This window comes from Pezoporus wallicus, unplaced genomic scaffold (assembly GCF_028554395.1).
Source record: "Pezoporus wallicus isolate ANWC-B61680 ecotype Strahan unplaced genomic scaffold, APGP_CSIRO_Pwel_v1 contig_10380, whole genome shotgun sequence".
Taxonomy (NCBI): domain Eukaryota; kingdom Metazoa; phylum Chordata; class Aves; order Psittaciformes; family Psittacidae; genus Pezoporus; species Pezoporus wallicus.
Genome location: NW_026635718.1, coordinates 20,656 through 47,521, shown reverse-complemented (window position 1 = coordinate 47,521; position 26,866 = coordinate 20,656). Strand labels below are relative to the sequence as shown.

General features: G+C 60.4%; 2 protein-coding genes across 4 annotated transcripts; both read left to right on the top strand.

The window, feature by feature from the left end:
• The first annotated feature begins 1,954 nt into the window (after nt 1-1,954).
• Nucleotides 1,955-7,439, top strand: RFX5 (regulatory factor X5). Its single transcript, XM_057397970.1, has 11 exons — nt 1,955-2,068; nt 2,645-2,778; nt 3,352-3,385; nt 3,763-3,845; nt 4,155-4,280; nt 4,416-4,532; nt 4,871-4,952; nt 5,189-5,390; nt 5,595-5,692; nt 5,775-6,493; nt 6,632-7,439. Exons 2-11 carry the CDS (start codon nt 2,660-2,662, stop codon nt 7,437-7,439), a joined length of 2,388 nt encoding a protein of 795 aa, XP_057253953.1. The 5' UTR covers nt 1,955-2,068; nt 2,645-2,659.
• PI4KB (phosphatidylinositol 4-kinase beta) lies at nt 7,089-26,319 on the top strand. 3 transcript variants are annotated; one of them, XM_057397942.1, is made up of 12 exons: nt 7,089-7,200; nt 12,641-13,598; nt 18,498-18,542; nt 22,349-22,576; nt 22,755-22,982; nt 23,166-23,275; nt 24,132-24,236; nt 24,759-24,882; nt 24,971-25,236; nt 25,358-25,490; nt 25,727-25,847; nt 26,075-26,319. In XM_057397942.1, exons 2-12 carry the CDS (start codon nt 12,669-12,671, stop codon nt 26,254-26,256), a joined length of 2,472 nt encoding a protein of 823 aa, XP_057253925.1. In that variant the 5' UTR covers nt 7,089-7,200; nt 12,641-12,668; the 3' UTR covers nt 26,257-26,319. The 3 variants fall into 3 exon arrangements, with proteins under 3 accessions (XP_057253925.1, XP_057253923.1, XP_057253924.1); XM_057397940.1 differs by lacking the exon at nt 7,089-7,200 and adding an exon at nt 10,104-10,135; XM_057397941.1 differs by lacking the exons at nt 7,089-7,200; nt 18,498-18,542 and adding an exon at nt 10,104-10,135.
• The last annotated feature ends 547 nt before the right edge of the window (nt 26,320-26,866 follow it).

Below are 26,866 nucleotides of genomic sequence, written 5' to 3'. Positions count from 1 at the left end.
GGCTCCCCTCTGGTGACCGTGAAATAAAGCAAGCTCTGACCGCAGCGTTGTGCCTCGAGTCCGGTGTGACCTGGAACCAGAACATGAGCCTGGCACCTGCACACAGTGCACACACCCCCTGCATACGTGCCCATGCTGCATGCACAAACACCCTGCATACGTGCCCATGCTGCGTGCACAAACACCCTGCATACGTGCCCATGCTGCGTGCACAAACACCCTGCATACGTGCCCATGCTGCGTGCACAAACCCGCTGCATACTTGCCCATGCTGCGTGCACAAACCCCCTGCATATGTGCCCATGCTGCGTGCACAAACACCCTGCATACGTGCCCATGCTGCATGCACAAACACCCTGCATACGTGCCCATGCTGCGTGCACAAACACCCTACATACGTGCCCATGCTGCATGCACACCCCCCCCGCATATGTGCCCATGCTGCATGCACAAACCCCCTGCATACATGCCCATGCTGTGTGCACAAACACCCTGCATACGTGCCCATGCTGCATGCACACATGTTGCATGCTACATATGCGCACTACGTGCTACATGTGTATATACTGTATGGTATGAGTACATACTGCATGCCACGAGTACATACTGCATGCTACATGTATGTGCTACGTGCTACATTTGTACACTGCATGCTACATATGTGCACTGCATGCTACATGTGTACATACTGCATGCTACATGTGTACACGGCATGCTACATGTGTACATAGTGCATGCTACGTGTGCATACTGCATGCTACATGTGTGCACTGCATGCTACATGTGTACATACTGCTTGCTACATGTGTGCATACTGCATGCTGTATATGCGCACTGCATGCTACATGTGTGCACTGCATGCTACATGTGTACATATGGCTTGCTACATGTGTGCATACTGCATGCTGTATATGTGCACTGCATGCTACATGTGTGCACTGCATGCTACATGTGTGCATACTGCATGCTACATGTGTACATACTGCTTGCTACATGTGTACACTGCATGCTATATGTGTACATACTGCTTGCTACATGTGTACACTGCATGCTACATGTGTGCATACTGCATGCTGTATATGTGCACTGCATGCTACATGTGTGCACTGCATGCTACATGTGTACATACTGCATGCTACATGTGTACACTGCATGCTACATGTGTACATACTGCATGCTACATGTGTACATACTGCATGCTACATGTGTACACTGCATGCTACATGTGTACATACTGCATGCTACATGTGTGCACTGCATGCTACATGTGTACATACTGCATGCTACATGTGTGCACTGCATGCTACATGTGTACATACTGCTTGCTACATGTGTGCATACTGCATGCTGTATATGTGCACTGCATGCTACATGTGTGCACTGCATGCTACATGTGTACATACTGCATGCTACATGTGTACACTGCATGCTACATGTGTACATACTGCATGCTACATGTGTACATACTGCATGCTACATGTGTACACTGCATGCTACATGTGTACATACTGCATGCTACATGTGTGCACTGCATGCTACATGTGTACATACTGCATGCTACATGTGTGCACTGCATGCTACATGTGTACATACTGCCTGCTATATATGTACACTGCATGCTACATGTGTACATACTGCATGCTACATGTGTACATACTGCCTGCTATACATGTACACTGCATGCTACATGTGTACACTGCACACCACACGCGCGCACCCTACACGCACACCCGCACGCAGCACGCACAGCGTGTGCACGCACAGCGGCCCGTCTACGCTCGCGCTGCCTCCTCCCGGCCCACCAATCAGAACTCTGTTACTAGGCAGACTTCATCCCGTTCTCAGCCACTCAGGAGCCCGACCCCGCTTGTATCCGGGTAGGAAAGCCAGAGCAGCCAATCGCATTAAAGGAGAGCGCAGTATCCGGGCAGATCTGCGGTGCCGCAGCCAATCAGAAAAAAGCCCCCCCCTTCGCGGGCGCGTCCCGCCGGGGCTCCGCACTTCGGGTTCCTGTTGCGCGCGGGGCAGCGGCACGTGGCGGGGAGCGGCAGCAGCGGGCGGCCCGCAGGTGGGTGCGGGATGGGGGGGTGCGGGGATGGCCCCGCCCCCCCCCCCCCCCCCCCGGCACTGCCGGGGCCTCCCCACCCCGCACGGACCCGGGCATCGCCGCCTCCCTCCGCCCCCTTGTGCCCAGGTCCGCGGGGTCCTCTCACCCCCAGCACCCCCGTCCCGAGACTCGCACCCATGGGGCTGACACGTTCACACCCCCCCACCCCACACTGCCCAGCCTGGGGCACTCCAGCCCTGCTGGTCCCCCCCCCTTCTCCACTCCCGCGTGTGCTGGGACAGGGCTGGTCTCCGGTGCCCCCCCCCCCCCAGCATCCGGGAGCAGGGTACCCAGAGCCGGGCACAGCCTCTGCGGCTGGAGGCACCCCGGTCCGTGTCCGTTGGTGGCGGGCGCTTGGGTGATGGAGCTCGGCCTGCAGAGCCTGGGCACGTCCGCAGCGGGATGGAGGGGGCTGCGCTGAGCAGCCGAGCCTGGCCCAGGGCAGGCAGCCGGGGTTCAGCCTGCTGCGGGCTCGGTTAACTCCAAAGGGATTCTGTTCGCGGTGTTGTCAGTGGATGCCTGGTTCTCACTCCCCAGCAGGAGCCACATGTCATGGCTGACGAGGAGCAGGGCGCCCGAGCTGCCAGAAAGGGAAGTTTGTCACCCAGCAGCTCCCGGGGCAGCACGACGGAGTCAAGCACCCTGCTGCAGGAGCTGAAGAGCACCATCTCGTAAGGGCAGCGCTTGCTTCTCCCTGCGCAGCTCTTCCCGTCAAGCTCAGTGTTACCAAATGTGGGTTCATTTAATAGGGTTGATTAATTGGCAGCCCCGGGGTACCAAAGGGATGAGCGTGGTGGTGTCTTGGAGCATTGGCACTGCAGAGGGGCATGGACCCGTGCTAAGCGCTGAACGCAGAGCACAGCCCTGTGCTGCGCTGCCTCTTTGGGTGCAGAATCAGTTCAGAGCCCCGCAGTAGCACACGCAGGTCTGCAATGACCCCGTGGGATGCGGGTTTATGCCCGCTCTGCCCTCCCTGGGGTTAGGGTAGAGCACACAGCTCTAGAGTGGGGTTGTGGATGCACAGGGAAGGCCAGAGCACGGGGCTGTGCTCACCCATGGGTGCAGGCAGCTTTGAGTCCTGTGCTCCAGTGTCCCCAGTGACTGCTGCGCGGTCTGGAAGGGCCTGGGCATGGTGGAACCAGCCTTGGGAACCCTAAGCAGCGGCCGCAGTGAGTTGAGGAGCACCTGGGTTCTGCCGGGTGTTCCTGCTCTGCCCTAACCCCTTTTGTCTCTGTCCCACACAGCAAAGCCGTGCAGAACAAAGTGGACTCCATCCTGGTGAGTGCCTCCGTGGCACATCGCGCTGAGGGTGAGGGAATGACGCGCCTCCACCGCGCTCTGCTCGCTAAGCTGAACCCTGGGGTCTGCCGGAGCCTGTTTCCCATCGGGTCAGGGTCTGGCTGCCCTGGTTAGCCCCGAGAGCCCCTCATCACCCTGCTTGGGGGGTGGCACCCGCTGCCCCAGCCCTGTGTGGAAAAAACCCCTTCCTGTGACTTTGGTTGCCCGGGTCCCTCGCATGCAGCCATGCTCATGCTGACAGAGGTGCTCTGCTTTCCATGCCCCATCAGTTAGGGCTGTTATCCTTGTTGCTTGCTTTGGATCCTTAACCTTTCCTTGTCTCTGGTCCGTTCTCCCTGCGGATCCTTCGCCTGTAGCAAGATGTCCAGAAGTTCTCAGACAATGACAAGCTCTATCTCTACCTCCAGCTGCCGACGGGACCGAGCCTGGGGGAGAAGAGGTGGGTGCTGGAGCGAGCTGGGGCCGTGGCCAGGAGAGCAGGGGCTGTCGGGATGATGGTGGGAGATAGAGAATCACAGAACGGTTTGGGTTGGAAAGGACCTGAAGATCATCCAGTTCCAGCCCCCCTGCCATGGGCAGGGACACCTCACACTAAACCAGGGCACCCAAGGCTCTGTCCATCCTGGCCTTGAGCACTGCGAGGGATGGAGCATTCACAAGGGAGATGGAGATCACATGGGATGGGGGGGAGGCTGCTTCATGTCCTGCTTCTGTGTTAATGGCTTGTCCTGGGCTCCCATGGGAGCAGCAGCAGCCTGGACCTGAGCTCGCTGAGCACGGCTGAGTACACGCACGCCTGCAACTGGATCCGGAATCACCTGGAGGAGCACACGGACACCTGCCTGCCCAAGCAGGACGTCTACGATGCCTACAAGTGAGCTTGGGAGGGCAGCGAGTGCCTTGGGGTTGTTTGAACCCTGGGGTCCTGGGAGGACCCACATCCGCGGGGGGGGTGTGGGGTGGTGCAGGCAGAGGGGTGCTGGCGTTAACCCTTGGCTCTCCCGCGCAGGCGGTACTGCGAGAACCTCTGCTGCCGCCCGCTGAGCGCCGCCAACTTCGGCAAGATCATCCGGGAGATCTTCCCAAACATCAAGGCCCGGCGGCTGGGGGGCCGGGGGCAGTCCAAATATCCTTGCCTGTGCCCGGCTTGGGCTGGTGGCGGCCCCCCTGTAAAGGTCTCTGTATGAGGGGGCAGCTTCCGAAGAGGGGCTGGTGCCCGGGCTTCCATCTCAATCAGCTGAGGGGGTTGCCCCATCCTTGCCCCTTGCGCTTAGGGCAGCCTGCGGGGAGCTGATGGTGGGCAGGGAGCGCACCACGAAGGGGGCATCACAGCTTGGGGCCGGGTGCTCTCGCGCCTCCGGCACAAGCCCATCGTGAGCCCCGCAGCCGTAACCTCTCGAGCTGTGACCGTCGCGGGTTGCGGCCGCGTTTGTGTGACAGCAAAAGACCTTAACGCCGCCAAACGTACTGCTACAGCGGGGTCCGGAGGAAGACGGTGGTCAGCCTGCCACCCCTGCCCAGCCTGGACCTCAAAGTGACAGAGACCGTAAGTCCTCTGCTGCCTCCGTGGCTTGAGTTTCGCCAACCTGCTTTTGGTGGGGTAATGAAGCTCCTTGCCTGTTGGAGCCCGTTGAAATGGAGGGGTGCAGGGATGCCTCTGTCCCGTGAGCCTTCCAAAAGGGAGCTCCCAAGGATCTACGGGCTTGTGACGTGTTCACATCCGAGCATCCTGTCCCGTGCTGCGGGGGCTCACGGCTTGTCCCCGTCCCCCCCACCCCGCAGCAGTCGGAGCTGACGGATCTGGTGCAGTCCTACAACATCGAGGTGATGGAGGCGGCCTGCGCCCTGACCTGCGACTGGGCCGAGAAGATCCTCAAGCGCTCCTTCAACAACATCGTGGAGGTGGCGCAGTTCCTCATCCAGCAGCACATCATCAGCTCCCGCTCGGCCCACGCCGACCTGGTCATGGCCATGGTGGTCTCAGGTGTGTGCAGGGGAGTCCTGGGCTCGCTCCATCCCCCTCCACGTTGGGCTCACTCTGACCCCATCGGGGCGCAGAGGGTTTGGGAGCTGGGAGTCCCCTTCCAGCCTCCCGTGGTGGGGCTGAGCTGCTGCCAACCATCGCCCGTGGGGTGGTTGAGGGGCCCAGGGCCATGTCCCGCTTCCATCCCCTTCTGTGCACGCACAGAGAGCACGGAGAAGATCCCCCGTGAGAGCCGGGCCCCATCGGCAGCCAGGAAGAGCAGCGCGGACACCTCCGAGAGCGGTGACAGGAGCCAGGGGCAGGTGGGACCGCACTGGGGGGCCGGACCCCCGGGTTCCCTGCTCCTCTCGGCTCCCCCCCCCCCAGCAGCTCCTCTGCCCGCAGGTCAAGAAGGAGAGCGGCCCCAAGGCTCCCGCTGCGCCCCGGCCGGACAAGAAGAAGCCCCCGGAGCCCCCCAAGGCGGCCCCCAGCCCCCAGGTGAACGCCTTGGTCGCCCGCCTGCCCCTGCTCCTGCCCCGCATCCCCTCGGGGGAGCGCCCCACGGCGCCGGGGGCCGCCGCCGCCCGCTCCTCCCCTCCCGTCCTGGCGCCCAAGCTGACGGCGGCCCCGCTGGGGGGGGGCACGGTGAAGGTGGCGCTGCCGCTGCCGGTGAGCGCGGCCTCCCCGGCGCTGCCGCTGGGGCTGCGGAGCCCGCAGGCGGCGGTGCCGGTGCTCAACGTCCTCCTGCCCGGCGTCAGCGTCCCCGCGGCGGAGAGCCCCGCCAAGCCGCGGAGCGCGGGGCCCGGCCCCCGGGACTCGCCGCACCCCAAGGCCGCCAAGAGGCTCCCGGAGCCCCCCGGCGACCCCGTCCCGCAGAAGCGGCGCCCCGGGCGGCCGCGGAAGAGGCCGGAGGACCGGGGGGAGGCGGCGGCGGCGGAGCCCCGAGGAGGCGCGGACGGAGGGGCCGGGGCTTCCACGCCCGCCCAAGCCGGCAGAACCGGGGCTGCCGACGGCCCAGAGCGGGCACCGGAGGCGCAGCGGAGCCCGGGCGATGCCGGGGGGGAGCCCGCGGCGGGGACCGCTCCCGAGGCCGCCCCGTCCCCGCTCTCGGGCTCCCCGGGGCTGTGCGCGCACCCCGGCTCTTAGCGCCGTGCCCGTGCCCTGCAGCCGCCATTAAAGCCCGAGCTCTCCCCGACGGCTCCTTTGTGCTCTCTGTGGGGGTCGGGGGGGGGGTGCGGGGCCGCCGAGCCCGGCTCCCGCAGCAGCGCCGTTTTAACGTTAAAACCGGCGGTTTTGGGCAACCGAGGCCCCGTCCACGCCTCCGCCTCCCGCGCGGGTGCCGCCGAGCCGGCAGGGGGCGCTCCCGCGGCCAGGCCCGCCCGGCCCCTCTGCCCCCTCCGGCGGCGTCGCGGGCAGCCCGGGCCTGCGCGTTCCCCGCCGGGTGAGCACCGGCACCGGCACCGGGAGAGCTCCGGGGCTCCCCCCGCGCCTCCTCCCCGTGCCCCCGGCGGCAGCAGCAGCAGCGTCACCCGTGTGGCCGGCGGGAGGGACGGGCCTGCTGGAGCCGGGCTGAGGCCGTCAGGCTCCGGTGCAGGCCCTCGCCGCTCACTGGGCCGGGCCCGTGCCGCTTCCCCCTCCCCTCCACACACCCCGGGCTCGCCGGTACCGGCGGCCGCGGCTCTGCGGGCCGGGAGCTCCTCTTCCGCCCGTGCTCCCCCAGCCGCCGCCGATCGCCCCCGCGGAGCTGCTGCCCAGGATGAGCCGCCCGCGCTGCCCCGGCTCCCGGCGTCCCAGAGCGGAGACGTGGCCGTGCGCGATGGGATCGCACCAGGTACCGCAGCTCAGCCCGGGCCTTCCGGGACCCGCGGGCCCGTTACCACCGCCCGGGGGGAAGGGGGGGACGGGACGGGACACGACACAGGGCAGCCCCGGGGCCGGATGAGCGCCCGTCCCGAGGCTTTCTCGGTGCCGGCGGGGGGGGGGGGGCCGTCAGTGCTGACGAGGCTTTGCCACCACCACATCCCCCGGGGCCATCTGGTGTCTGCCGAAAGAGACCGGGATCTTATGTAACGTGCTCGGGGGGTGGGCGCTGAGCAGCGGCTCCGGTTTGCACGGGGCAGGAGCCCCTCGGTGCTTTGTGCCCCCCCCCCCCCCCCCCGTTTGAAACTCCGGCTTCAAGTCGGTGGTAACTCCCGGCGCGATGAGGAATGGTCGCGTTTGGTCCCTCCCGTTGCTGTCCCCCGCTTCCCTTTAAGCCGTGGGGAAAGTTCGGAGGTGCAGCGTGGGGAAGGAGCTGGGTGGAAGCGCTGGTTCCCAGCGCTGGGTGCAGGAGCGGCGGCTCCTCGGCGCCTCTGGTGTTTTGAGCTCCCTTTTGAGGGGGGTTTCGTTGCTGTCTGTGCGAACCGGCGGCTGCCCTCGACTTGTGTGCGTGCCGAGGGAGCTGCTCCTGCAGAGGCAGCCCCAGCGCTGGGGCTCAGCCTGCAGCTCCTGCTCAGCGGAGATAATGGTCTCCGGTTTGCTCGGCAGTCTGAACGTGGTTGTGCGCTCCTGAAATCACGGCCGATTTGTCACCGCGCAGCTCAGGTCCGCGCTTGGAGCGGTGGCAGAGGAGCTGCTCTCGGAGCCTGAGCTGGGGAGGTGCGCTCCTGCCTTTTCTCCTCCCATTTGCTGTCACATCGAGACAGCTTCTTTCAAGTCACGCTTTGGAGGAAGACTCAGACATGGCTGTGGGTAACAACAGCAACTTGAAATGCTGAATTTACATATAGGAACGCGTGTGGGAACGATCAGGCTCCAAGCACCTTGTGATCACTGGGAGGAGGAAACTTCCCATGGTGGCTGTGCCAGCACAGCTTGCTTCAGGGTTCGGTGTGCTCAGAAATAGGCTGCTGGGATGGAAGGGTTTGTCCTCACTTGCTCAGAGATTCTAATTAGCGCTCCTCAGGGTGGAGAGGTGCGAGAGACGGGGACAAAAGGTTGGATGTGGCCGTGTGAGTAATGTGTGTGATGAGCTGAAGCTGTGGAATGCGCGCAGTGGCTTTGCAAAGAGCGTCCTTGTGGAATCAGAGCCTCTTGCAGGCAGAGAAACCTTTTCCAAAGGGCCCGGGCACTTCGCAGCGGCTCTCGGAGGTGAGAAAGGTTTTACTGCTCCCCCAGTAATTTCTTGTCAAAGGGGAAGTTAATTTACGAGTAAATCACTGGATTGAACTCCTTCCCGTGGGGCTGGATGGTTTGCAGAGGGAGAAGGGAATGAGGGGAGGGGGGCTCTGGCTGTGCTCTGCTCCCCTCTGCAGGGGGGTCCGTTTCTCCATGGGGGAGGCTCTCGGGAAGATTCCCCAACGTTTCCCTCTGCAGATTTGGAGTGGGGAAGTGGGGGAGCCTCTCCCTCACAGAGCCAGCGGCAGCGCTGGGAGGTGTTCTTGAGCACGCTGCGTTTGTCCTTCTCCTGCTGTGTTTCTCGCAGCCTGGCTTGTTCTTGTACTCCAGAGTTCGGGGTGAGTCATGTTTCTGCCTGCCTGAGCCCCAGCCTTCCTGGTGGCACACGGGCTTGGCCAAACACAACTTGCCTTGAAGCTGAGCCTGGTGGGAGTGAGGCGGGATGCGGAGGAGTCCTTCCAGCAGGAGCATCCTGGCAAGGCTGGGATGGAGCAGAGTGCTCCCGGGGCCCCTGGCCTCCCATCCTGTTGCCTGTTTCTCTGCAAGTTCACCCTTTCTGTTTTCCCTCTGCTCTGTGCTCCGTGATGTGCAGCCGTCAAGCAGGAGCGGTGCTGCTCCGTGGAGAAGCATCCCCCAGCGGTGCCCTGGTGTAGGGGCAGAGATTGTCCCCGGGGGATGCCTGGGATGTGGCATTCATTCTGCTGTGAAGTGGAGCGGGACCCTTGCGTGGTGCAGAGGTTGAATCTGCTCCAGCCAAGTGTGAGAAACGGGAGGGGGCCCATGCGGGTCAGGGCCCTGTCGCTCCTGGAAGGGCATTTTGGGCTTCCAGGGGCAGCATCCCCCAGGCAGAATGATTTGGCCTCACTTTGGCACTGCTCCCAGCGTGCTGCCCACGTCCCCCATGTGAACCGTCCCTTTGGGCCTCAGTTTCCCCAGCCTTTAGGTTGTCACCTCCTAAGATGCATGGAGTGGTGCTGTTTGTCCAGGAGGGCACTGCGAGAAGCAGGGGCTCTCCCTGTACCCTAGCAAGGGGCCCCTGACAGTGCATCCTCCTCCAGCACTGCTCTCATGTTTTCTGCCCCCATCCCAACTCCTGTGGCCTTCCCGAAGGCACAGCGAGATGCTGAAGGCCGTCAGTGCTGAGCAAAACAAGAAGTAATGCAGCGTAATAGAGTCCAGATGTCCTGGAGAAGCTTCATCCCGTCCTCCTGGTGGTTTGCCAGGGCTAATATTTCTCATTCAAGTCAGGCAGGAGCAAGACTTTGCCTTTTTCCTGTAAAGCCACAGCTCTGTTCCCGGAGATCTCCCTCTGCTTTTGTCCCTCCCTGAAGGAATTGTCCTCTCAAGTCACTGCTCCGCCGTGCAGCTGCTTCAGGGGTAGTTTCCGTGCTACCAGGGGCTTCCCTTTATTTCCTATTTAATCACCAGCTTCAGGGCTGTTCACCAGAGAGAAACTTGGCCCGTTACGGCCGTGGGTGGAGGATGAGGCACACGGATTCAGCTCAGCCTGCTTTGCAGCCGGGCTTGCTTCACTGTGTGCAGCTGATGGGGTTTTCATCCCTGCTGGGACCAGGCGCTTGCAATAGGGGAGCAATGCTGAGCCTCAGGAGGTAAACAGCTCGTTGTGGTGTGTTCAGCAAACGGGGATGGGAGCAGCAAACGCTGCCGAGAGGCGCGGGATGCGGGGAGAGCATTTCCTTGTTGGGATCTTAGGGAGCACTGGGAAGGGAGATGTGTCCCTGGTGGGCTCCGAGCAGGCCCCATTGCCGGGATGTCACTGGCTGACACCCACTGTGTGAGTGCTGGGGGGAGGCTGAGGAGCCAGATAACAGGACTTAGAAGAGCAGCAGTGCTTTGGTTTGGAAGAGGCACAGCACCGAGGGCCGTGCCTGCGTGTGGTGCAGAGGTAACCCCGGGGTGGGTTTATCTTGTGCAGTTCCTTACTCCACGTTTAACCCACGCAGTGGCTCTGAGTCTGGCTCCTCTGCGCTGCAGAGCTGGCCCAGGGGCCCCTTCTGGTGAAGGTGGCCAAAGGATTGGGGAGTTTGGAGTGGTGGTGGGAGAGGCTCTGCTCAGGGGGTCGTGGGGATGCCTTGGGTGAATGGGGCAGGCTGGATCCAGCCTGAGGGTGTGGAGGAGGTTTAACACCCAGAATTGCCCACACAGCTCCAGGCTTCACGAGTGTGTGTACAGGAGGGAGGGTTCAGCAGATCCTGGGCCCTTTTTCTCCCTCTGCAGCCCAGGTAGGAGGATGTCAAAGGCATTTCCTTGCAGAGGATAAACTGGTTGATGCTTGGAAGGCCCTTTGCTGGCGACTGGGATGCAGCAGCGTGTGGCTACGTGGCTGTGTCTGGGACTCCCTTGGATGCCATTGCTGATCTCTGTTATCTCTCATCAGCTTGTCATCCCACTTGTCCTGATGGGAACGTTGGAAGGACCCCAGGAGTGCTGGCGTGAGCAAAGCTCTGTGCCACTCCTCCTGGGAGCCAGCTCTGCTCCGTGCCGCTTCAGATCCCCCCTCCTTGTCGGTGTGGTGTGGGCTTAGAAATCAGATTGTCTGGGCTTTTGTGGGGAGAGGCCGGGCCCGTGGAGGAGGAAAAACAACTTCCTTCAGCTCGCAGGGTCTTTAGGATCTAATGACCACAAGTATTTGAAGCACGCAGGATTTGTACCGAAGGGAATGGCAAGCACAGAGGAAAACTGTGTGTGGCTGCCGTGCGGCCGGGGTGAAAGATGCTATTCATATCGGGTCAGGCTCCTGAACTTTGGTCAGGCTTTTTTATACTTCATGGTTAGAGCTTAAGAGCTTTGAAAACAAGAGGAGGGAAGTGGTCTCTGGGAAGTGGTGCTCACATCTGCACGCTCCAGCCTCATTTGTACTCGCTTGGGAGATGTAGAAAGGAACCCCGTTGGGTTCCGTGCCCCTTTCTCCCACGTTGGGAGCTGCAGTCGCTTCTAAAAGGAACAGGTAAAACCAGGTCATTGCATTAACAGGGGAATACCTTGGTGCAGGCCCCTCTGCGGGCAGAGCAGGAGCTGGGGGTTGCTGGGGGGGAGCAGGCAGGCAGAAAATGGTTCCGTGAGCATCTTTGCCAAAGGCAGTCCTTTCCCCCGCCCCGTGCTGGATGTGGAAGGCAGGAGGGAACTGGCAATCTGCTTGCAGTACTTCCCAGTTGGAAAAGGCATTGTGCCCTTCTGCTGATCACGAGCTGTCTTCTTGTAGTGTGTGAGCCATGAAGGGAAGCAGTCAGCGCTGCAGTAATGATGTTGCGTTGAATAGAGTGCCTTATTTTATTTTTAGAGGACGGTTTCACTCGGCGCTGGCCGCCTTTGTTCTTGCTGGTTACCCACAGAACTGCCCCACGCTGCTCTTTCCGTCGGGATGGGAAGCCAGGAAGTGTGGCAGCCCCTCATTTGGCTTGCTTTCTAGATGCAGTGAAGTGCTGATCCCTGGTGAGGCCTCGTAACCTGAAAGCAGGGACCCTGTTGCACCCAACTTGGCTCTTGCTCTGGCTCTGCTTGCCTCGTGCCCAGCGCCAGCGGGGGTTTTGCTGTCACCCGCCTTCTGAAGGGAGGTTGAATGAGCAGAAGAAGCTGAGAATAGGGCATAAACTTCATCTTGTGTGGCAAAAAGCAGCCCCCAGCTCCACCCGGCCTGTGTCCTGCTGGTCCCAAGCATTACGAAATGCCTTTGGGGTGCAGGGCAGAAAGCAGCTGGAGGGCGGGGGGGGGTGTTCTTGGTTTGTTTTGGGTTTTTTTTTCCTCTTATTTTCCCTCTCTTTCTCTTTTTGGCTTGCTCAATTTTTTGATCGTCATGGTAACGGGGAAATTCAGTGTAATGGCTGATAGATGCTCACAGCTCTCTTTCAAGTCTCAGTGGAAGGGGCTCCAAGAAGACCTTTAAAAGCCAGTGGGACCAGCTTGGCGTTGCGTGTGTTTTCCTGGGGCACCTTTCCTCTCTAGAGGCAGGCTTTTGGAACAGGTTTGCACCAAACCTCAGCTCCTGCTTTCCCTTGAGGCGTATCCCAGCGCGGATTCCTGTTTTCCCGCCTTGGGGCTGGAAGCAGATTGTGTCCCTGACTCTTTTCTTTTGGTCTTCTTTGTTTCCTTTCCAGCTTTGAAGCGTGCAGACCCACCACTGCTATGGGAGACCCTGTTGCAGACCCAGGCCGAAGGACAGCCCTGGACCCGGCGCCCCAAGGCAATGGCGGGACGTCTCTCAGCGTCATCACGGAAGGCGTTGGGGAGCTGGCGGTCATCGACCCTGAGGTGGCCAAGAAAGCCTGTGAAGAGGTCCTGGAGAAGGTGAAGTTGATGCACGGCATCTCCTCCGACAGCTCAGCAAAGGCAGCCGGAGGCAGGGGGACAGAGAGCACCCCACGCAGCGCGATGGACTTGGTCAATGGGGACATCGGGGAGGGCTGTGAAATCAGGTGCTTGGATGATCCGCCCGGCACGGCCTCTAAGATCCAGGAGGAGGATGAGAGCACGGCCAACACGGTGAAAACTGCCCGGAAACGGCAGAAGAATAACTCTGCCAAGCAGTCCTGGCTCCTCCGGCTCTTTGAATCCAAACTCTTTGATATCTCCATGGCCATTTCATACTTGTACAATTCAAAGGAACCTGGTGTGCAGGCTTACATTGGGAATAGGTTGTTCTGCTTTAGGAACGAAGAAGTGGACTTCTACCTGCCCCAGCTGCTGAATATGTACATTCACATGGATGAGGATGTGGGCGATGCCATCAAGCCCTACATCGTGCACCGCTGCCGGCAGAGCATCAACTTCTCCCTGCAGTGTGCCCTGCTGCTGGGTGCCTACTCCTCGGACATGCACATCTCCACTCAGCGGCACTCCCGCGGGACCAAGCTGCGGAAGCTCATCCTCTCGGACGAGTTGAAGCCAGCTTACAAAAGGAGGGAGCTGCCGTCGCTGAGCCCAGCGCCCGATACGGGGCTGTCTCCTTCCAAAAGGACTCACCAGAGGTCCAAGTCGGACGCTACCGTTACCATCAGCCTGAGCAGCAACCTGAAGCGCACAGCCAGCAATCCCAAAGTCGAGAGCGAGGAAGAGGTAATGCTGGGGCTCTCCAAGGCTCAGCCCGCCCCGGGAAGGGATGCCCCCAGGGCTGTGCTCATGTGGTTGGTTCTCATCTCCTAGCTCATCCTTTAGCATGGAGTGGGTTTGTCCTCCTGGCTGCAAATGGTGGAAGTCCTGAGTCCTGTGTCCCTAAGCAAACTGACTCACACCTGAGGGTGGTGGGGTTCCAGAGGGGGATGCTTTTTTGTGTGAGGGGAATAGGGTGGCATTAGGTGGCTTCAAGGTAAGGCAGAGAGCTGGGCCAGGGACTGAGTGGCTTCTTACACTGCTGAATTCCCCCACGATTCGGGCAGCTCGGCTGGGGCCTGTTTCACAATCTGCAGCCATCTGGAAATCTGATTTCCTCCTTGTGCCGACTTGTTCGCATTTAGCAATGCTGAAGTTTGTTTGCAGCCAGAAAGGGCTGATAAACCCATCAGCCATCAGCGCTGCTGTCCCGGCGCCCTGGCCAACAGGAGCCAGCCCTGCTTGGGGTTTGTCTGTGGCTCCTGCCCTGGGCCGAGCTCTGCTTTGGGTTTCTCTCATCTTGTAGCTCCAAGGCTGTGGAAGGCCAGTCTTTCCCTGCTGGAGGGGCTGGGCTGTGCGGAGGGGACACTTCCCGTTTCAGGGCCTGGGTGCTAACACGGTTTAATGGCAAAGCAAATGGCAGTTAAATGGGTGAACGTGCGTGTCCCGTGTCTCCCAAACCCAAACAGCTCCCCCGGGCTTTGCGGGTTCATTTGGAAGCGTTCAAGAGTCCTCAGCACGAAGATGCTCTGGTGTCAGAGCACGCTGCGAGACAGGGGGAGTGGTTGTGCTGGAGCAGGATTTCTCCCAAAGAAGGTGCACATCGTTCCTTTTGCACGTCTGCTGGCCCAGGCTTAGGGAGCAGAAGGATGAGCAGCATCCTTTGGGTTGGGGACGCAAAGGTTGGAGGGAAAGAGCTGGAAACGGAGCTTTCTTTGTTGTACTCCTTTTTGTTTTGATGGGTTTTAGGCTGGGATGGTGAGAAACGCAGGGCTGAGATGGCAGTGCTGAGCGGGACGGAGGCGGGGAGCTGGTGCTACCCAAAGCAGATGGGAGCAGTGCCTCTTCCAGGGCTCAGCAAGCTGAGCTGCTCCCTGGGGAGCTGGTTCCCCTCTCCTGAAACCACACAGCACCAAAGGCTCGTGCCCCAGCCGGGCTCCACACGGCTCCTTTGCTGGCTCATCCCTGTGCCTCGTGTGGACAAGACCTTCAAAGCCAACTTCCCCATCTGGACATGTGGGATCTCGTGACCCTTTTCCTAACAGTGGAGCGTTTCTTGGCTTTCCTGCCTTGCCAGAGATTCCTCCTTTCCTTTGGCTCCGGGCTGGCTTGTAGGTTGTTAGAAGGGGCCCCATGAGCTCCCCCTGCCTGTCTGCCAGGCGTGGAGGTAAGGATTCCAGGGAGGTTTTGGAGGCGTGAAGAAGCATTTAGAGGGGCTGGTTTCGGGTTAAACCCCCCTGTCCTGCTCCCTGCCACGAGCTGGCTTGTGGCGTTTGCTGCTGTAAATGAATCTTTCATGTCTCTGCCTGCTCGCTGGAAAACTATCGGCCGAGGGAGAGCACCAAGGGCTCTGCTCCCACCGCCTGCAGCTGCTTGGGTAAGGGAAACCAGAGCTCCGCATGAATGATGGATGGGAAAGGGTTTCTCTTGGCAGTGTCTGCAGTGGGTTTTGATCCCGAGGCTGGGCAAGCTGCGTACCTGTGGTGCAGCAACAGGGATGCTCAAGGTGCCGCAAGAACTTCCCTGGCCTCTGAGCACCGGCTTCCTGGAGCTGGGCTGTCGGAAGGGCTGGATGTCAGTGCCTCCTTCTGGAGCTGCTTTTGGGAAGGTCAGGCATCGCTTCCATCACTTTCTTAATCTGGTTTCAGAGACTTTCATCTCCAGGTTGCTCAGTCCAGGAAGCCCACGGATGCGGAGCAGCCTTTAGCTTGTGCCCAGACTTTCTCAAACGAGAGACTTGGCAGGGATAAAATCTCCCGAGCAACCTGAGACCTGGAGAGGAGGGACTTGCTGTAAGGTGATGCTCGTGCTGGGGAGCAGGGCAGCCCTGTCAAGGGTGTCATTACGGGAGATGGTCTGAGATGTGCTCGGGTGCCCTCGGCTGTGTGGGATGCCAGAACAGGGCCGGGCTGAGGCCGTGCCGCGCATGCAGCGCCGCACGTTGCAGCCCCAGAGCTGTGCTGTGCACTGGGGACACGTTAGTGCTCTAGAATCATACTTTCTTGCCTGTTTAAGTGCTAAACCTTGAAGATTGGTCCCTTGCTGTCTGCAGTATGAGCTGGTCCTACCGGGGCCTGTTCAGTTGGTCGTGTTGAGCAGAAGCATGGTGCTGTTGGGTCTGGTGGCTGACGAGACCTTGTTGGGCAGAAGCTGGCTATGGGTGGGATGTGGTGCCCAGCTCCCCAGGGATTTTGGCAGGGCTGCAGGCAGCAGCCTGGAAAGAAAACCTCACCCAGGGCAGAGCAACAGCTTAAAGTGCAGCCCAGCAGTCCTGCTACCAGAAACAGCCTGACCTGACCTAGGGATACCCGTCGGAGCGAGGTGGAGCTGGACTTGGAGCAGAGAAAGTCACCTTGCTGTCCCGTCGCCTTCGGTTTGCCTCGCTGTGCAGAAGCAAAGCCTCACTGGCTTTGGGTGCTTGGTTTTTAATGATGCCTCCTCTCTAAAGCCAACAGGATTTGCTGTGAAGGTGCCACAAGGCCTCGCTGCGGCGTCGTCCCCCCCCCCCCGGGGGATTTGGTGCACAAACAGGTTGTGCTGCCTTTGCAGCATGCAAATGCCTTTGCCTCTGCTTGGCTTCCTCCTGGCTGAGCAGTGGCAGCAGCACCTTAACCACTGCCTGGCTCCCTGCCTCTCTAGGATGGATGAGGCCTCCCTGGGCTCTGCCTCCCCCCCCACCCAAGTCCATCCAGGGCTTGGCTGACTTGGTGGTTTTGGTGCTGAGCACGCCTGGGTTGTGCTGCTGTCTCACAGGGCTGTGGCTTTTGGGAAGCACTTGGCAAAGGTGAAACCCCACGACTCTTGAGTTAAAGCTGGGTGTGAGCTCTTCCACTCCCCACTTGCCCTGCCCGCAGGCTGCGGTGCGCAGCGGTCGCTGATGCTCAGCACTTTTCTCTCCCCTGCGAGCTTCAGGATGTGACCCCGCTGTCCCTGCCAGCGTGGCAGCGCCGGTGATGCTGAGGAATGTTGGACGTGGTGGCAAGGCCTGGAGCTGAAGCAGTGTTCCTACTGAGGCAGATGCGTCAACTTTATAGCTGAGACTTTGCACCTGGGTGAAACAGGGAGGATGTTCCCCGTACCCTGCTCTGCCTCCCACCCCTGGTTTCACTCCTGAAGCCGTGGAGGGAGGGAGAATAAAGCACGCTGCCTGCCTGGAGAGGAGGGATTCATCCCTTGGATCTCTCTGGGAGCCGAGGTGAAGGTTCCAAAGACACAGAGCAGGAGGGGGGAAACCAGCCCTCTTTATTTGTGTGACCAACTGGATTGAAAGCAGGGCTTTGAATGGGAGCAGCTTGTTTTAGCTGGGAGCCTAAACCCGGTGCCTGCTCAGAGCGGGGCTGCTGCTGGAGGGAGCCGGGCAGCCTCACGTCGCGTCTCCGTGCGAGCACAGGCGTTTGCCTGAACTGGTTTTACTGGTCAAGTAAAAAAGCCACTTGAATGAGAAAGCTGCCGATTGACTCATGAGCTCTGAACCCTGTTGAGCAGGGAGCGCTGGGAGCAGCAGCTCCTGCACTGCCATCCCACGAGGGTGGTGGTGGTGGTGGTGGAGGAAGAGCAGAGCTCTCACGCTGCCGGCAGGGAGGTCTTTGGTTCTCCCAGCACCATGAGGGTTACCCGGGGAGCAGCACGAGGCTGGATGTGCAGGTCTGGACCTGCCTGCACTTTGTCATGGACCCACTCTCCGGAGTTTGCGCGCTTGCAGGCAGCCCCTGCATTTAAAAGCTGCTTTTCAGTCAAGGGTGCCCAAGGGGTCTGACTCTGGTCTTGCACTTTCTAGCCCGTGGCCCTGCCCTGCCTTTGCCAGTTGGGGTGTGGAGGAACGTTGGCCTTTTACCTCTGGAACTGCACCTTCAGCAGTGCTGGCAAAGGTGCTTTCCTCCGGCGGAACTTGTTTCCTTGCTGGGATAAGAGCAGCCTGGCTGCAGGGAAACCACAGGGATGGCACTGCACAGAACAACCCCTCTGCTCATGAGCAGTGTCCCATCGGCCAGGAAGGAGTTTCGTTGTTGGGGGTTAGTGTTTAGGACCGTTTCCATGGTGTTCTTTTTATCTGCTGAAATAAGAGGCTGAATTAGAGTCCAGGGTGGAGGGGGGGGAAATAAAGTGGCTTTGTTGATGAGAGAGGCAGGTCTCAGCACAGGCGTTCCTGCTGGCCCTGCCAGCTCCCATCTCTGCAGCTGGTTTGAGCCAAGCAAGCCAGAGCTGAAGCCTTAGTTTCACTTCTGGGGTAGAAGAGTATTTTAAAGGATGGGGGTTGGAACTTGATGATCTTCAGGTCCTTTCCAACCCTGACTGTTCTGTGGTGCAAATGGGAAACTTGGAGGGGGGGGGGTATGGACATTGAGGGATCTGCCAGTGAGCCCTGCTCCCTGTTTGGTACCCACCACAAGTGGCCTCAGCCCGAGGAGGCTCTGGTTGAGATCCCATTCCTCTGGAAGCATCCTGTGCCACTTCCTGTCCAAGAGTAAAACCATGATGGGGTGGGGGGGGGGCAGCACGGGGAGGGAAGCAAACGAAATGGGAAGTGTCCGTTCTGAATGTGGAGTTAAACTGTTGCTTTTTCTCCCCCTCTTCCTCTTCCTCTCTCTCCTTTTAAACACCCCCCCCCCAAAACTGCCACCCCCCCCCCTTCCCTCCCTTTCCCAGGAGCTCTCCTCGAGTACGGAAAGTCTCGAGCAGTCAGACTGCCCCGTAAGTGGCCCGTGCTGTGCCTGCCTTCCCCCCCCCCCAGCAGCAGCATTTCCTCTCTGCCACCAAAACACCAAACCCCCAGCAGCCGGCTGTGCACCACGAGCAGCACTGAGCCCAGCACACCCACCACCACCACCACCACCACCACCACCACCACCACCCCCAAGGCAGGGGGCAAAGCCAGTGTCATCGTGTCCCCCCCATTGCCACGCTGCTCGTGCGTGATGCTGGCTTTGGCTCAGTGTTTCCTGCTTGTGCAGTGAAACACCAGTGGGAATTTGCACTAGAATAAAGCACACCCCCCCCCCCAGAGGGGTTAGGGGGCTCTGGGTGCTCTTCCCCCCCCCCCCCCCCCCAAAAAAAAAAGACATAGAGAAACCCTCACACTGCAGAGGCAGGGAGGGATTTGGTTAACGCTGCTGGTTTCAGTGTGAGCAGCCAGTGGCCTTTGCATGGCAGCACCCACAGATGAAAGAGGAAATGCTGTTTTTCCTTGAGTTTCACTTAAAAAGTTCTCTGCCGGATGGGATTTAATTTGCTTTTTCCACGAATCATCCCCCCCCCTCCCCTTTTCTGTGTGTTAAACTTCAGTCTCTCAATCAAACCCCAGAGGGCTTTCTTTCCAAATGAGCCTCTTGTTTTAATTATTATTGTTAATTTTTTTGTGCAATCAATAGCATCTTCCTCATCTGTGTCTTTGCCCTGTGGTGGGTGTGTGCTCTGTGTCTGGGATTCCCAGTGGGCTCTCACACGTTGAATATGTAGTCCATGATCAAAACCACGTACCCGGGCAGAGGTGCCTTGCGTAGTGCCCATCCTCCAGGACAGGGTTTGGTGGTGAACTCCATCCTTTTTAGCCTATGTAAAGAGTCAGTGGACACGCACCCAACTCCTGTTGGGTCCTTCTGTGCTTCAGAGGCACCTTTTCCATGCGGGCAGGGGTGTTGATGCTGTGGTCGTGTACATGCGCCGGCCACAAGGCTTTTACCCCCCACGTTCATCCCAGTGCAGGCTCCATTCAGGTTTTGATGAATGTTCTGGTTTTCAGGGCTGCAAGGGATGGTAGGATGCTCGGGCAGCTGTGGGTGCTGGTGCTTGGGTGGGAGGGAGGACACCAGGCTCTCAGGCCCACTTTGCCATGCAGCTTTGGGTAAGTTACTTTATTTTTAACCCTTCCTGCTCCTCCAAGCCAAGCATCTCTTCCTCCAGGGCCATTTTTACATTCAGTATTGGTAGAGCCTTTGCAGGCTCCTCGGTGCCAGGGCATTGCAGAAGTGTCCTCAAAGCTCTCCAGCAATGGGGTTGCCACCTCGACCACGCCACCCATCTCAGTCACCCAGGGCTGGGTGGTTGTGAGAGTCCTGCTCCTGTCCCCTGTGCCAGGAGACCTTTTCTTGCAGGCTTTGCAGCCCCAGGTTGGTTTTCCGTGGCAGATGGGGCTCTTTGCAAGCGTTCCTGCTGCAGGCCCCTGCACTGAGCTGAACAGGAGCAGCACTGGGTGTCAGTGCCGAGGCTGAAATCCTCGTGGCAGGCAGCTAAGCCAAAGCAGCTCTGCACTGCTGAGCAGTTTCCAACTCGGACCAGGTGTGAGTGACCATGGGCAGCAGAAATGGGGGGTGGTCAGGATTTTGCTTTATGAAGCTCTGAAATGACTGATGGTGGGGGTTTGAGTGGAGAAGAGGTTGGCACAGCGGGGTAAAGGTAGGTGGGACAGCAGAAACCGCTTGGGCAGCTGAGGCTGGAGAGCGTCCCACATTAACCCCTGTGGTTGTTGAGATGCTCAGAGCTCCCCCAGGCACAGTGGCTGCTGGCTCAAAGCACCAGAAGGATCCTTCAGGTGGTTGGATGAGGGGAGAGCATCTCCTGTCCTCTCTCTGCTTGGCTGCAGGACTGTGGCATTCATGAGCCAGGGCGAAAGCAGCTCCGTGCAGCCCAGCTCCATGCAGCCCAGCTCCATGCAGCCCAGCTCCGTGCAGCCCAGCTCCGTGCAGCCCAGCTCCGTGCAGCCCAGCTCCGTGCAGCCCAGCTCCGTGCAGCCCAGCTCCATGCAGCGCAGCTCCGTGCAGCCCAGCTCCGTGCAGCCCAGCTCCATGCAGCCCAGCTCCGTGCAGCCCAGCTCCAGCGCCGTGGCCTTTGTGCAGCGCTTTGGGAACGTGTTTTCCAGGGACAGCCCTGGTTCAGCCGGGGCCGTTTCCCAAAGCTGCTTCCCTGGAACCGGATGCTGCGGCCCCTGATGACACCGAGGAGCGGAGCAGCGCGCGGTGGGAAGCCCTGGGAGCAGCATGGGAAGGAGAGGAGACGTTTCCTGGCCGTGTTTCTGGCAGGAGGAGCCTCGACCTGGAGGTTTTCAACTGGAGCTGCGACATCGGAGCTGCAGGATGGGTCCTGGGGCTGGGGAGGCTCCGCTCCCCTCGCTGCGCAATGGGGAGAAGATGCTTTGGGATCCCTGGAGAGGAGGGGGTTTAAAAACTGCCCGTGCTTGTGATGCACACGTTGGTGGAGGACTTTGCTCATCATCTGCTCCTGCACGTGGGCACCTTCCTGCCTGGGCACAACCCCGCCAGTGACTCCCATTCAGTTACTTTACTGAAACAAGCGATGCGCAGAGCAGGTGAGGGAGCACGGGGCCGTGTTTTGGGGACAGGATCACCTGCGTGCCAAGCCTGGAAACCTGCATCGACCCAAGAGCAGGAGGCTCTGAGAGGAGCAGGGGCATCGCAGCCGGCAGGGTTCAATGGGAAGGAGCATTGGGAGGAGCAGAGCATCTCTTGAATCTCGCTCTGCTTCTGCGGGACTTGGATTAAACGCAATGAAGGGAAACAGTTCTGGAGGTCAAGAAGCATTGGCTGGGTGGCAGGAGCCGAGGCAGAGCGGGGCCTGGCCGGGACCAGGCACTTTCCCAGCCCATCAGGGGATGGAACGTCAGCTGGGGCAGGGGTTGGGGTGTTTGTCCTCTGCCTGGGAGGTGCAAACGGTCTCAGTGGCTCAGATGCTGAGCAAATGCTCCCTCCTGTGCCAGGGACACCTCTGAGCAGGGCCCTGAGGAGGAGAGGCCAGCGCTTCCCCCCCGAGTCAGCGTGGGAGGATTTTTGATGTGGACTACAGATACAAAGGCTTTTTCAGCTGCCCTTTCCCAAAGGGAACCACCAGACTGATCTCCTCCTCTTTTACCATCCCTTTATTTTGCTGTGCAGCCGGTCCTGGCTCACCGACGTTTTCCTTTGCTTCCTTTTCTCACACTCTGTAGCTTTCTGCATGTGCATCCCTGGCATGATTGTACAGTGAGCACTTTGCGAGTTTCATTCTGCATCCTAAAGGGCAAAATCAGCTGCAATCGCTGGTTGGTCTGATTTGAAAGCTCGAGCAAGGTGAGCAGAGCTCGGCTCGGGGTGCGGGGAGGCTCCTGGGGCCAACTTTGGTCTTTGCAACGTGGTTGGGTTGAGCCGTGTCGGACGGAGGCTTTGGGATGAGGCTGCAGCGCAGCCCAGCGCGGGGCGAGGATGCGCTCCCTCTGCTGGCTGCGGCCCTGGCTTGGGGACTCTCATGGGGATGAGATCCCAGCTCCGAGCCTCAGGGAGGAGGATTCAGGACAGCACAACCGGAGGGAGGGAAGAAGCGCTTTGATCCTGGCGTGCTCTGCTTCTGGATGCTGGGCATCACCCGGGAGCAGGGAAGGGGGTGAGACAGGAAGAGCCTCTTTCCCGGGAGCTTATCCCGGTGCTTTTAGAGCGCAGATGCGGCAGCATCCCGCCAACCCTTTCTAACGTTCTCCCCCTCTCCTCCTCCTCCCCCTGACCCTTCTTTAGCCCGTCCGGCTCGCCCCCGAGAGGGAGTTCATCAAGTCCCTCATCGCCATCGGGAAGCGCTTGGCCACGCTGCCCACCAAAGAGCAGAAGACGCAGCGGCTCATCTCGGAGCTGTCGCTGCTCAACCACAAGCTGCCGGCCCGCGCCTGGCTCCCAACGGCCGGCTTCGACCACCACGTCGTGCGGGTGCCCCACACCCAAGCCGTCGTCCTCAACTCCAAGGACAAGGTAGGGGAGGGTTTGCCTCGGGACGCAGGGTTTTGACCTTGGCACCAAGCCTCTGAAAGGCTTTGGTCCCCCCAAAAACCAACGCAGCAGCCAGGCTGCAAGAGCAGAGAGGGTTCTGCTGCCTCCTGTCGCTGCGTGGCGCGTGCCGTGACCGTGCCCTCGCCTTGGCTTCCTTCAGGCTCCCTATTTAATCTACGTTGAAGTACTTGAATGTGACAATTTCGACACAGCGAATGTGCCCGCCCGCATCCCGGAGAACCGCATCCGGAGCACGCGCTCGGCCGAGAACCTGCCGGAGTGCGGCATCACGCACGAGCAGAGGACCAGCAGCTTCAGCACCGTCCCCAACTACGACAACGACGACGAGGCCTGGTCTGTGGATGACATTGTGGAGCTGCAGGTGGAGGTGAGGGGGGGGACGACACCAGGCAGGGTTTGTCCCTTGCTGGTGCTGTGAAATGCAGCCGGGGTCTGGTGCAGCGGTGTGGAGGGATGGGGAAGCCCTCGCGGCAGCATCCCTGCTCCGGCCTGCAATGGGAATCGTTTTCAGTAGCCCCGTGTCCCACCTCTTGCACCTTTCCCTTCCCAGCTGCCCGAGATCCACACCAACAGCTGCGACAACATCTCCCAGTTCTCTGTGGACAGCATCACCAGCCAGGAGAGCAGGGAGCCCGTGTTCATCGCCGCTGGAGACATCAGGTGAGAGCAGCCCAGGCACCGGCTCCGTTGGGGTGGGTGATGAGTTCAGGTGTGTGAAATTCCTCTGCTGCATCCACAGAGGAAAACCATCGGCACGGGTCCAGGAGGGGCTGTGCACAGTGGAGGTGCAGCCCCCCCTGTTCAGCCCCTGGCCTCTTTCCTGCCAGCGGAGTTCTGGATGTGGCCCTGGCTCAGGGTTTGGGGTGAACCCACGAGCTTTGGACCTCTTCCGGCTCTGGGTGGTTTCCCCTCTGCTCTGCTCTCGTGAGACCTCACCTGGAGCATTGTGTGCAGTTCTGGGGTCCTCAACATAAAGAGGACGTGGAACTGTTGGAACAAGTCCAGAGGAGGCCACGAGGATGAGCAGGGGCTGGAGCACCTCCTGTATGGAGACAGGCTGAGGAAGTTGGGGCTGTTCAGCCTGGAGAAGAGAAGCTGCGGGGAGACCTCAGAGCAGCTTCCAGTGTCTGAAGGGGGCCTATAGGGATGCTGGGGAGGGACTCTTCATTAGGGACTGCAGTGACAGGACAAGGGGTAACGGGTTCAAACTGAAACAGGGGGAGTTTAGATTGGATCTAAGGAGGAAATTGTTTCCTGTGAGGGTGCTGAGGCACTGGAATGGGTTGCCCAGGGAGGTTGTGAATGCTCCATCCCTGGCAGTGTTCAAGACCAGGTTGGACAAAGCCTTGGGTGCCCTGGTTTAGTGTGAGGTGTCCCTGCCCATGGCAGGGGGTTGGAACTGGATGATCTCAAGGTCCTTTCCAGCCCTGACTGCTCCATGGCCCCATGGCTGTGGGTGGCGATGCTGCTTTCTCCCTCGGCCGTGGTTTCGCTGCTCACCAGCTCTGTCTCGCAGGCGGCGGCTCTCGGAGCAGCTGGCTCACACCCCCACCTCCTTCAGGAGGGACCCTGAGGACCCGTCCGCCGTCGCCCTGAAGGAGCCCTGGCAGGAGAAAGTCAGGTGGGGCCTGAAGCTGGGCGCTGCAGGGGCTGCGCAGCCCGGAAGGGCAGGGCAGCTGCTCCCTGCTTTTCCCCAGTAAATCACCGGGGCCTCGACTTCAGGCCCTGCTCGTCCCCACGGGGGGTTTGTGGGCTCAGGGCAAGAGCAGCAGAGGAGGGAGACAACAGACAGCGGATTTGCTGCTCCTGGGTTAGGCTCTGAGGAGCTTGAGCACGTATTTACAGGCTTCCTCGCACCGTTTGTCCTTGAGCAAGAGGGGGAACCCCCTGGGCTCTGTCAGTGCGGGGTGAGCCTTGCCCACATGGTTCTGACAGAGGGGCCGGGGGATCTGGGGAGAGTTAATTCCCTTCCGCTGCCCTCGGAGGTGGTTTGGGGCTCAGGTGGGCTTTGCTCTGGCGAGGGCTCGGGGTGCAGGTCCTGCGGTCCTGGAGCTCGTTCTGCTGCCCCTGCTGGGAGGCCTCCTGGCTGCTCGCTGCCCCCCCTCCCTTTCCCTGCGCTCCCATCCTTGCCCCTTCCTTGCAGGAGGATCCGGGAAGGGTCTCCCTATGGCCACCTGCCTTCCTGGCGCCTGCTCTCCGTCATTGTCAAGTGCGGGGACGACCTGCGGCAGGAGCTGCTCGCCTTCCAGGTCCTCAAGCAGCTGCAGGTGAGCTGGGAGAGGAGCCCCCCGTGGTGGTGCTGCGGCCGCATGGAGCTCCCAGAGCCCTGAGGGGTTTTCTCTCCCTTTCCCGCAGTCCATCTGGGAGCAGGAGCGGGTCCCGCTCTGGATCAAGCCATACAAAATCCTCGTCATCTCCGCCGACAGCGGCATGATTGAGCCCGTCGTCAACGCCGTCTCCATCCACCAGATCAAGAAGCAGTCCCTGCTCTCGCTGCTCGATTATTTCCTGCAGGAGCACGGCAGTTACAACACGGAATCCTTCCTGACGGCCCAGAGGAACTTCGTGCAGAGCTGTGCCGGTTACTGCCTCGTGTGCTACCTCCTGCAGGTCAAGGACAGGTGGGGCCCGGCGCCGTACTCGGCTCTCCTGCTGGGATCCATCAGCCTGTCCTTGGCTCCACAGGTGGATCCGGGCTCACGCCTGCGGAGCTGAACGGAGCCCTTTCCCTCTCCCACCCAGGCACAACGGTAACATCCTGCTGGATGCAGATGGACACATCATCCACATTGATTTCGGGTTCATCCTTTCCAGCTCCCCCCGGAATCTTGGCTTCGAGACCTCTGCCTTCAAGCTCACCACGGAGTTTGTGGATGTAAGTGAGCAGGGGGGGCAGTGCCACGGTGTCAGTGCCACAGCCGAACCCTTGGCACCCGTAGTGGTCCTTGGCCAGCTCCGCAGCCTCAGCCAGGCAGCTCCTGTGGCCCAGCTGGGAGCTGGAGGAGCTCTGTTTGCTTTGTGGGGTCCCTTCCTGATGGCCTCCATCTACTTGGGGCATGCCCCAAGTCTCTCCATCCACTGCCTTCCACCCACACATCCTTTCCCTTCCAGGTGATGGGCGGGCTGGACGGGGACATGTTCAATTACTACAAGATGCTGATGCTGCAGGGTCTCATCGCGGCCCGGAAGCACATGGACAAAGTTGTGCAGATTGTGGAGATCATGCAGCAAGGTAAAGGGAACCAGCGACCCCCACGTGTGGGTCTGGGCTGCACATGGGGCGCAGGAAGGGAGCGGAGCCTGAGGTGGTGGTGGTTGAGCACCGCTGTGGCGCAGGGAAGCCTGAACCACAGCCAGGGCACGGGGGCTGCAGCTCCATCAGTGCCCCAAAGCAGCCTTGGAGGCAGCAGCAGGGGTTTCCCCCCCCCCCGGCTCAGCCTTGTCCCCCCTTCCCTGCAGGGTCGCAGCTCCCCTGTTTCCACGGCTCCTCCACCATCCGCAACCTGAAGGAGCGGTTCCACATGAACATGACGGAGGAGCAGCTGCAGCTGCTCATTGACCAGATGGTGGACGGCAGCATGCGCTCCATCACCACCAAGCTCTACGACGGCTTCCAGTACCTCACCAATGGCATCATGTGATGGATGGCCACGGGCCTCCCTGTGCCGGAACGGCTCCGGGCCACCGCGTCCAGCCCAGGCCTGACTTTTTAGCCCTGGGGATGAGGTTTGGGTCCTGGACAGTGAAACGGGGGCCGGGCCTCAGCATCTTCCTGGGGCTGCTTCCAAGGAAATGAAACCGGGAGAAAAACCCCACTTGGGAAAACCGAAGCGGAAGGGATCATGCGGTAACCGCGGCTGCTTGCGGGGGCCAGGCAGCAACGGGGCTGGGGCCCTGGGGTAGCCCCTGCGCTGCTCCTGCCGTCAGTATTAACCCCACTGCTGGCCTGGGGCCTGGGGCAGGGCTTGGCCTCCTCCCCCCCACCCTGCGGGGTCTGCCCTGACTTTGGTCCCCCCCTTCCCTGCATGTTCCCTGCCGTGGCCTCAGTGTCGTCGTCCCCCCCCCCCCCCCGAACCCCCCTTTCTGTTTCTCCTTCCCCCCCCTTCCTGCTGCCACCCTTCAAGGGGAGCTGAGCCTCCCCCCGGCCCTGGAGCCCCATAGGGCAAGGGGGCCTCCTCCTGCTCCTTTCCAGCTCTCTTTGCTCTGACTCTGTCCCAGGGGCCTGGGACTGCGCCGCTTCCTCCAGCCCCA

Coding starts and splice junctions, on each gene's coding strand:
- PI4KB (XM_057397940.1), top strand. Junction 13,599..18,497: donor AAGTCGAGAGCGAGGAAGAG/GTAATGCTGGGG, acceptor TCCCTTTCCCAG/GAGCTCTCCTCGAGTACGGA. Junction 25,237..25,357: donor CTCCTGCAGGTCAAGGACAG/GTGGGGCCCGGC, acceptor TCTCCCACCCAG/GCACAACGGTAACATCCTGC.
- RFX5 (XM_057397970.1), top strand. CDS start 2,660: ATGGCTGACGAGGAGCAGGGCGCCCGAGCTGCCAGAAAGGGAAGTTTG. Junction 4,533..4,870: donor GGGGGCCGGGGGCAGTCCAA/ATATCCTTGCCT, acceptor ACGCCGCCAAAC/GTACTGCTACAGCGGGGTCC. Junction 5,391..5,594: donor CATGGCCATGGTGGTCTCAG/GTGTGTGCAGGG, acceptor GTGCACGCACAG/AGAGCACGGAGAAGATCCCC.